Source organism: Lolium rigidum, chromosome 1, assembly GCF_022539505.1.
Source record: "Lolium rigidum isolate FL_2022 chromosome 1, APGP_CSIRO_Lrig_0.1, whole genome shotgun sequence".
NCBI classification, from domain to species: domain Eukaryota; kingdom Viridiplantae; phylum Streptophyta; class Magnoliopsida; order Poales; family Poaceae; genus Lolium; species Lolium rigidum.
Genome location: NC_061508.1, coordinates 299079197 through 299089962, shown reverse-complemented (window position 1 = coordinate 299089962; position 10766 = coordinate 299079197). Strand labels below are relative to the sequence as shown.

At 48.7% G+C, this 10766-nt stretch overlaps 1 protein-coding gene across 1 annotated transcript; it reads right to left on the bottom strand.

Annotated features, from left to right (window-relative positions):
• Positions 1-1146: 1146 nt before the first annotated feature.
• Positions 1147-2073, bottom strand: LOC124683987. Its single transcript, XM_047218401.1, has one exon. It carries the CDS (start codon positions 2026-2028, stop codon positions 1417-1419), a length of 612 nt encoding a protein of 203 aa, XP_047074357.1. The 5' UTR covers positions 2029-2073; the 3' UTR covers positions 1147-1416.
• Between the last annotated feature and the right edge of the window lie 8693 nt (positions 2074-10766).

Below are 10766 nucleotides of genomic sequence, written 5' to 3'. Positions count from 1 at the left end.
TACATCAACTGTTGGAGATGCTCTCAATACCAAAACCTGGATCATTGCATGATCTTCGTGGCACGATGGATTGATCCAAGGGACAGCTCCAGATACCTGTTCTGCGTGTATAAACTTTGGGCAATCGACTGATAGAGTTTGGATATATCCACAATGTTTCCGAACAAGTTGCTGTTTTGTTAACTTCACAAGAGTCAACATCCGGAAAAGGAAATGCTATAATCTTGTTTACTACTCCCACCGATCCAAATTACACGTCGAGAGTATTATAAGCCCACCAGCTTATCATAATATTCTTAGCATTACTCATGTGATCTGTTCTAATACTGGTCTCTCAATGAACCAAATCTATAACGCGATTTCCAATTCTATACCAGCATCCAGCCAGAAAGGTCACGCCTTCTAGCCACACGTTACCATGAACGGGAAGCGTACCAGAGACAGCAAATGCAAACATTCACTACTGGGAAAGGGCCCAGAAAATAGTTTGCCGAGGGTCGGACTAAAAATAGCACCGAAACTTGGAAAATAGCCCAGTTTACCGAGCATCGGCCATCGGACTAGAAGCACTCTGCAAACAATTTATACTTGGCAAAAATAATAAAAATAAACTTGGCAACTACAAATACTCGGCAAAATTCCAAAACGACACTCGGCAACTACAAATACTCGGCAAAAGTCCAAAACGACACTCGGCAACTACAAATACTCGACAAATATCGAAAACACTTTGTAAAAAGAAATATCCAGCAAAACCCTAAAAAAACACTCGGGAACTACAAATGTTGGGCAAATATCAAGGGATTAATACGTTAACATTTTGAAATTAGTAAGCACTAAATAAAACACTACCTAGTCATAGCACCGTTTGGGAGGTCTTGATACTAAAAGGACATGGCATAAACAAAATAATGGAATCCTGGAGCTTTCTGTCCACGCACGAAGGAAAAACTTTACAGGTGTCATCGACATGGTGATTTTTCTGTTTCATTCCAAAAATAAAGGGTAGAATGATAACCAAGCCCGAACAGTGTGGAAGCAGATGTTCACTGATCTTGATTCAGTTCACAATAGCATTGTTCTTATTTTCTCTGCATGTCAGTTCCAAGAGGTATTTGTTTTCGAAAGAAGGTTAAAACCCAGAAATTGTGCACACATCCATCACTTCCAGGAGGTAGAGGAGATTAAAAACAATTATTTACATTACAGAGACCAATCAAAATGTAAGCACCCAAATGACCATTGATTGCATGATCATCCCACCAGTATACCTTACTACATGGTCACTATTTGCCGCCCCCAGTGTAACTACGTCCATCAAAAGAAAGAAAAAGAAGAACCCATTTTCTCAACTGTTGTGCAAAAATCCTCACAACAACAACCAAACAACCGATCAGAGAACAGCCCCAACTATAATTAAGCCAGAAAGGATGCACACATCTCACCAATCAAATCCTTGCTGGACGACCCCAGAGGAGGCTGCGAAAATTCAGGGGCCATCGTCCACTGGAAGACGTCTTCCTCCAAGAAGCTCAAGAAACCTTCAGGGTTGAGGTCCATCCACAGCTCGCCGAAGTCAAGGTCACCGGCACCTGCAACGCCACCGAAGCCGAACTCTCCTTCCTCCACCTTCACCACCTCGCACTTGATCTTCTTCCTTCCTGTGTTCTCCTGCGGCAGCACACAATCGTCGGCAAGTGCCGTCGCCGCCGGCGCCAACCTCTTCTTCTGCGGCTTCTCCTCGACGGGCGAAGGCCGCGTAGGAGCCGCGGCCACCGTCACGGCCGTGCTGGCCTCTTCGTACGCCAGCTGCTGGTGCTGCCTCCCGGTGAGCCGCTGCACGAGGTCCCGGAAGTTGGCGGCGTCGGTCTCGATGATCTCCGGCGGGATGATGTGGATGATTCTTATCGCTGGCCGTGTAGTGTTCCTGGATGGTACGGTCCTCTCGTGTCGCGTGGAGCCCCTGTGCTGCGCCGGCGGCGTCGACGGGCTCATGCTGCTGATGTGGTCGTACGCGTGCTCCCCCATTAAGGTGCGCGCTGGCAGAGATCAGCAGAGAGATGGGATGAGGGACTAGCGCTTGGCATGAAGATGGGAAGCTGGAGGGGGAGGCGTGGAGGTATATATGGCGCGCGAGAGGAGATGACTCGCGAGGATGGTGAGGAAGAAAGCCAATCTCTATCTCGGTTTGAAATGTCCTTGAAAATGGTAGCACTAATAGTAGGAGTGATGTCAGAGAACGAAAGTGTAGAGAGAATGTGTAGTTTACCCGGATGTTGGCCCTTTTTCGTGCTGGTATGTACTGCGTCACCTGCTTTTTGATCACCGTGTGGATTTTATGGCGACTGGACGACTTGTAATTAAGTCTGTGGCACATGGTTACATACTACCTTTTTGTTAAGCAAGAAGGGTACAAACTAACATCTTCAGAATTTTCATAATGGTGCGGTTCTATCTTTCTTTTTGGAGAAATTGCAAAAGGCCACCACAATTCATGACATTGTGATAAAAATCACCGGGTTTTAAATTTTTAATGAATAACCAGTTTTGGACAGCAATTTGACAAAAAGCACTCACTACGGGAGAACAGGGCTTTGCCGTGCAGCCTAAACGCACGGCAAAGGCCCAAATAGGCTCGGCAAAGCCTTTGCCGTGCGGCCGTGCACGGCAAAGAATGCACGGCAAAGACCCGCCCGGCAAAGAGGCCTTTGCCGTGTGCTGCGGGAAAATCGCACGGCAACGCCTTTGCCGTGCGACCCAGCTTTGCCGTGCGCCATCCCAGCTTTGCCGTGCAAACTTCTTTGCCGTGCGGCTGAAATGGTTGCCGTGCGGCGGTCTTTGCCGTGCGCTGCCCCTCCAACCCGCACGGCACAGGGTGAGCTTTGCCGTGTGCTTCACCAACACCCCGCACGGCAAAGAAACAGAGCAGCACACAGGCCGCAGCGCAGTGCACAGCTGGAGGCTCTTTGCCGTGTGTGTGTGCACGGCAAAGAAGGCCTTTGCCGTGTGCTTTTTTCTTTGCCGTGTGCACGTGCACGGCAAAGATGCTGACAAAATTCCAGAATTTCCCTGCTTCCACATTAATCCCTGCATATGCAATTCACAAATACCAATAATCATCCAGATACACATATAGCACAATATATAGAGTATTTGCATCATCAACAACAAAGTTCATACACGAGTAGTCCAACAAAGTCCATACAATAGTTCCAAGTCACATAATTAGTTCATACAACAAGTAGTCCAACATCAACAACAAAGTCTCCAACATAGAATGTTCCAAGTCCCACAACAAGTTCATACACAAGCAACATCAACCTTCGCCACTTCCTTGTCCTTCTCCACTTCCTTGTCCTTCTCCACCTCCTTGTCCTCCTACAAGTTCATAGATGCATAAGTGGCATGGAATGGCTAAAATTGACATGTAAGAACTTGGATTGACATGGAAGAAGTAGAATTGACATGGAATGGCTAAAATTGACATGGAAGAAGTAGAATTGACATGGAATGGCTAAAATTGACATGGAAGAAGTAGAATTGACATGGAATGGCTAAAATTGACATGGAAGAACTCGAATTGACATGGAATGGCTAAAATTGACATGTAAGAACTAGAATTGACATGGAATGGCTAAAATTGAACATAATCGCTAAAATTGACATGAAATGGCTAAAATTCAACATAATGGCTAAGGATGACATGGAATGGCTAAAATTAACATGGAATAGGTAAAATTGAACATACTGGCTAAAATTGACATGGTTGAATGGCTAAAATTCACAAGTGACATGGTATGGAAGAATTAGAAGTGTAGGAGAACTCACCTAGAAACTGCTGCAGGCTCCGGATGATGCCCGTATTGTTGACGGTCAAGCCAGGTGTCAGCGGGCTCTGACTTGGCGCTTGCTGGAGGAGCGCCATCACAGCCGGATCAGGCGCGGGGATCTGCAATATCCAAAGTTCGGTTAGACAACAAACAAGATTGAGACGGAGATATTAAGTTAACCACTTACCCAGTTGGGGAACATAGGAGGACACGACGTGCTAGGAGCACTACTCCCCGGTGGGGAAGTCAGCACGGCCTGGTTCATGAACATCTGCTGGAACATCTGCTGCTGTTGTTGCATCTGGTCTGCAACATCCGCTGCTGCATCTGCATGTTCTCCCTAACCTGCTGCTGCAGCGTGCATCTGCTCCTCTTGGTGCCTCCGTTCCCTTTCTTCCATCTCCGCCTACGTTGTGTTGCCGCGATGTCAGTAACATTGCAATGGAAAACATGTAATGAAGCGTAGAGGATCGACGAAGAACTTACCCGTAACTTCTCGATAGCTAGGTCCGAAGCCCGTGGGCGGGTCTCTACCCGAGGCTGCTCGCTCGTACGCCCACGACGGATCCGGCGTAGAGATGGAATGGTACTTGGGTCGACTAACCCGTCAGCAATCCATAGGCGGCCACCCTTCTTGCCTTGTCCCGCAAGCACCGCAACCTCAACGTCAAACTCTTCGGTGGTTGGGTCGGCGTCTTCGCCGTGCTTGTCCTTGAACTTCGAGCGGTACGCGCCACACGCGGCCCTCCGCTAGGTCGTTGACCCACAAGGACCCCGTTTCGGGATGCGGCTCCTTCCTGGTCTTCGACTTTTGGAAAAAGCCAAACAAGTTTGGTGCCACGCCTGTCTTCACTTCCTGCAAAAGAGTACATGCAATTAAGTGAAGAGGGAGACACTTGCGGGGCTAGCAATAACATAAAACGAAAGAATGAAGAAACCACTTGCTCACCTCATCCTGCAAGGTAAGGGCCAAGTTCTTGCTGCCCAGGACATGTGATCCACCTCCCATCTCTGAACGCTTCTGCTTGCCCTCCTCGTGCTTCCGGGCGTACTCGCGGGATGTCCACCATATGACCATCGCAAGAAAGCACGCCCTGTCTTCCCCGACGTACTGAGGAGGGTGCTACATACACAAGATAGACCCATTATTAGAACATAAAGTACATGAAAATGCGGAAATAAATAACACATCGATGCTAATACGTGCAGGTACTGCCATGGTGCCATGAGCGTATCCCGACAATCAGCCTTACTCATCCAAACTTTGCGCTAGGCGTGCCAATCGCGGACGCACTGGACACGTGCCTCGTAGTGCATGCCAGTCACCCTCACCCTGCACAACTCGTGTAAGACAACGTCGCACGCAATTTCCTTGCCCTCAGCCCTCTTGAAGTATTTCTGCAACCATGCACATAGGTAAAATAAGATGAATTAGAGCAACTATTGGTAGCCAAGAAGTGTTTGAATGCTAAGAAGCCAAAAGTCACGTACCCAGAAGTGGCGGACAACCCGCTCTTGCATGTTGGCGCACTTGCCGCTAGGATCTTCCGCGTAGCTGTAGTGCTTCCAAGTCCAAGCCACATCGCGGCCACCACTAGGGAGATTGACAATCCCGGGGAAATGCTTCCTAATTAGGCCTCCAAGGATGTTCGAGTACTCACGTGTCGGGAGCCTCCTCGGGTCACCATACTTGAACATGCTGCACAACGAATTGCCAAAATCAGTATGCATGTGATAAAAAAATTGTATAATGATAAAAATTTCAATAATGGAATGCCAAAATCAGCATGTACCTCTTTCCGGCGGGCACGAGAACAACATCGCGGAAGGCCCAAGTTTTTAGCTTGGGGAGTTTCGTAATCCCGCGCCTATACGGCTTCTTGTCCCGTGGTTCCAGCCTCTCCTCGGCTGCAACGTACACCTCCTCCGCCGGCGGAGTCCAAACTAGGGTCGGGTCTAGCTCCGGCGGCATACCCCCAGCCCCTCATCCTCCTCGAGGTCCTCCCCACCGTCCTCCCCACCGTCCTCCCCACCGTCCTCCCCACCTGTCCTCCCCACCGGCCTCCTCGTCCTGCCCACCGTGCTCCTCACCGTCCTCCTCGTCCTCCCCACCCCACTGCTCCTCGTCATCATCCTCGGCTGGGGAGGACTAGGAGAAGGGGTACGAAGTCGCCGTGGCTGGGCATTCTTCCTCCGTGGTGGAGGGCTAGGAGGAGCGCTAGGAGGAGCGCTAGGAGGACGTGTCGCGACGACGAACCACTCGAAAGTCCCACAAGCTCAGCCACGGCCTTGATCTTCTTTTTGAAACCTCCCTTTCTTTTTCTTGGCGGCATGTTTCAATCACCTGCAAACACAATGAAAAGAGTGGTTTATTAGTATGCAATGTAAACAGATGAATATTAGTGAAATCAACAATAAATAGCACATAGTTCAGTACATAGATCATAGTTTATTACAAATAGCACATAGTTCAGTACATAGGATAGCCTCACAAGTACAACTACATAGATCATAGTTTATTACAAATAGCACATAGTTCAGTACATAGGATAGCCTCACAAGTACAACTACATAGATCATAGTTTATTACAAATAACACATAGTTCAGTACATATATAGGATAGCCTCACAATTACAACTACATAGATCGGTAGCCTATGTCGACATCCGTATTTGGACCACATGTTTCATCATCATCGGGCTCAGCGAACCAATAATCATCGATGAAACCTGGAGGTGGTCCATTTGGATCTAGGTCAATGCTGCTTTGAACGCCTCGAGCAAACTTAGGTCTTCTACGGCACACACATCCTCAGCTTCATATTCTTCATTGTCTTCCTCCATAACCGCATCTTCTTCTTGCTCATCGTCTACGACCATGTTATCAACAACGGCCGACAAGTCGATAGTGAAATGACCGGGGAGCCCTTCTTCTTGATAAAAATCAACGAGTCCTTGTTGAGGGGTCTACGCGGCGGTAATCGTCCTTGTTTGGCGGGGGTGGCCTAATGCGTGAAGGAACCGTCATCACAACATCCCATCCATGTAGACGTTTGGTCGGGTTTCGGCACGCGTACGGGAGATAGAATACTTGGAAGGCTTGGGTGGCCAAAATGTACACGTCCTCTCCCTTATAAACGAGCTTCTTTCAACTTCGACCAATCCAATTTCAGGATCCCGTCTCACGCGACGTGGGTCGAACCAATGGCATTTGAATACGACGGGATTTAGCCCTTTGTCAAACCCGTAATTCAGCTCGTATATACCCTCGACTCTTCCATAGTAATGGAGTCCATCATCACCTTGACATACCACCCCGCTATTTATTGTCTTCTTGTTTGGACGGCTTGTTGTGTATTGATGGGTGCGGAAGCGATACCCGTTCACGTCATAAGAATTGAACGAGTCGACGGAATGGTTGAAGCCCCTAGCAATTTTTCGTAGCAAGGGATTCATGTCTTTGTCGGTTCTTGCCTACAAGATTAGGACGACAAGTTTAGAACAAGAAATGTCGGCCGAAATGTCGACGGTGTACAAACAAATTTGGATAGGATAGTACCAAACCACAGAACCAGCTACTGAAACCGTGACCGCCGCCCTTATCGAAAATATCCTTGGATTCTTCCGAGGTAGGATCCCGGTGGGTATACCTCCAATATTTAGCCGTGAATTGTCTATAAGAATGAACGGAGGAAGAGTTAGCCACGAACATACGATGAATGTTTGCGAATAACTAAATGGTTAGCACTTACTTGATGTACGGCTTCACTTCCACCATGGTGTTCAAGACATATGAGTGGATCAACTCCCGCTCATGTAAATTCGTTGTGTACGGCTTCGAGCCACTTGACTTGCCGCCAAGCCCTATGAAGATGCTAAGCTTGGGTACATCTTCATTGTTGGCGGCATTGTAACGGAGGACCGGGTTGTGCTTTGTGGGAATGTTGGGATCATAGTGCTTAGTGGTGAAGTTTGCCACCTCCACGTTCGGGACTGCCTCGGCTATGGATGCTTCGATCTTGCATTTATTGCCGGTCATCGACGAAGCTTTTGTGTTTCTCTCTCGGGACCAAGCGCCAACGGCCCCAATTCGGCCCCCTTTAAGCATTCCTTCGCGAGGTGGAGGATCATATGTTGCATCGGATTAAAGAACGTCTGGAGGAAAGATCTTCTCTAGATCGCAAAGCAACATGGGTGCCTGTTCATCCGAGCTTCTCAATCACTTTAGTGTCTAACTCCCTAGCACAAATCCGGCGGAAGAAATAACTCAACCTCGCTAGCACTCGCCAAGTCTTCTCGGGGACATAGCCTCGAATCATCACCGGCATTATCCGCTCAATCCATACGTGGTAGTCATGACTCTTCGGTCCTTGTACTCGCAACGTTTCAATGTTAAGACCCCTCATCCGGTTGGCTGCGAACCCATCGGGGAAAAACAAGGAGTCCTTCATCCATTGGAAGACCTCCCTTTTTTGGGGCCTTTGTGAGGCAGAACGGAGCGTGTGGCTTAGTCCAAGTTTTTTGGCACCATGAGGTGGCTTCATGTTCAACTCCGGCCTATCGCACAACTTTTCTTGGTCAATTCGAGCCTTTATGTTATCCTTCGTCTTCTCGGTGTCCACTATGGTGCTCCAAATGGCTTCACCGATATTCTTCTCGGTGTGCATTACATCAATGTTATGCGGGAGCTCGAGAAACTCAAAGTAAGGAAGCTTCCAGAAGCACGGCTTGTGGGTCCATTGGTGTGTCTCCCCATATCCCAAGAAACCATTCCCATCAGGGTTAGGCTGGAGAGCGTCTAACTCGGCCTTGGTTTCCTGTCCGGTCTTCGGAATTGGCTTCGGTGCATGGACAACACGGCCTTTTTTGAAGCTCTTTACATCACTCCTGTATTCATGATTCTGCTCAAGGAAGCTGTCGAGCTTCATCAAAGCAGGAATACTTGCCACCCTTGTTTAGCCGAGAGAAAGTCACGGCTTGCACTGCACTCCGGACAAGGCCACTTCCCATGTGTACACCACCCGCGAGAACAAAGCACGTGCTTGGCAAGTCATGCGGAGACGTGTGGTACCGGACATACATATCGAAGTGTTCCTTCTTTGCCGCGTCATAAGTTCGGATCCCGCGATCTTCCCAGCCAAGAAGCAAGTCATCAATCAGTGGTTCCAGATACACGTTCATGTTCTTACCCGGGTATTTCGGTCCAGGGATTATCATCGACACAAACATGTACTCTGATCTCGTGCAGACGCCAGGGGTAGGTTCAGGGGAATAACAAACAACGGCCAACAAGCGTATACCGCAGCCGACATACCATATGGATTGAACCCATCGGTTGATATCGCAATTGCTACGCTCCTCGGGTCACCGGCTTTCAGGGGATATTTCTTGACAAAGTTCTTCCATGCGGTACCATCCGACGGATGTATCATCTTGCCAGCATGCCGGTGCTGATCCCTTCTACAGCCCACCTCATCTGCTGGGCGGTATCCTCGGTCATGAAGAGCAGCTGGATCCTCGGTAGGACTGGAAGATAGCGGAGGATATTCTTGGCAACCGTGGTACTGCCTCTTCGACCATCACCATTGGTGTCAACCTCAAAGTACCTAGAGCTATTGCAATGGATGCAATAGTTTGTGTTAGCATGCTCCTCTCCGAATAGCATGCATCCCTTTGGACAAGCGTGTATCTGCTGAGATGACATCTTGAGGTCAACGAGCAATTTTTCGAATAGTAGAAGTTTTGCGGCAAGAGGTGCCCTTTCGGCAGAATGCTGCCAACGAGGACCAGAAGTTCATCGAACCCATCTCTGCACAGATTCCTGTGGCACTTAAAGGCCAAAAGGCGAGCGATGGCATCTAGTTGGGTAACATCTGTATTTACGTGTAGGGGTTTCTGCGAAGCAAACAAAGCCTCGTAATACTTCTTTGTGTTTTCCTCCGGCTCCTCACTTGTCTCCGCATCCCTAGATGTCTCCGCCTCTACATGAGGGCTTTCTGGCACATTACCATTAGCCAAGTTCTCTAGGCACCTATCAAACCCAGTATCATATTCTCTCGTAGGCTGAATCTGCCGCACCTCCTTCCTAGCACGTTTCTTCGCCTTTTCTCCATGAAAAGTCCAAATCTTGTAGGACGGTTTGAACCCGGACTTGATCAGGTGAAGACTCATAGTTTCCTTGTCCTGTGTTTTTTGGTTAGTGCACTTACTACAAGGGCAAAAAACTGTCCAGGTCTGCTAGGGATGTCAAACGCCCTGTCCACGAACTGCTTGGTCTTTTCTCCCCATTCCTCAGTATATTTCCACGGACCAATTCTGCCATCGTACATCCAGTCACGATTATCCATCCTCTAACCAGCACCAAAACAGACAAACTTAGAATTTATATCAAACATGATCCGCATTTTAATTTTTCCTTTTTTACGCATGCATCAACACTGAATCTCTACTAGGTGGGCTCCTAGCAGCCGCCGGATCCGTAGATTGAGTACGTTCTCCCTGCTCTACCCTGATCCGAGACAGAATTTCGGCAGCACCTCCCCGCTGCTCTCCCGATACACGTCTCGCCAAAAAGCCGAGAGGGGTGTGCATCCGGAGAACAACGGGGAGGCGCTGCCGAAATCCTGACTCGGATCGGGGTAGAGCAGGGAGAACGTACCCAACTACGCATCCGCCGACTGTCCCGATAAATGCCGTAAGAGTTACGCTTCATAATATGCGAGACCACTAATGCATATTTATCCGCGTAACCCTTACGGTCGGGAAAAGACGCCTAGGTAACGCGACATACTTGGTGATCTAGACCCACAAAAAAACCTAGGTACATAGGGGTGAGATTTTTACCCTTGACGCGTGAGCGAATCGGCGAAGAAGATCCGGGACGCCCCCTCAAAGACCCCGGCGACACCGCCCCCCGTGTCCACCTCGAAGAAGATC

What these genes read in the sequence shown, in the direction of transcription:
- LOC124683987 (XM_047218401.1), bottom strand. Translation starts at nt 2,028, where the DNA reads ATGGGGGAGCACGCGTACGACCACATCAGCAGCATGAGCCCGTCGACG.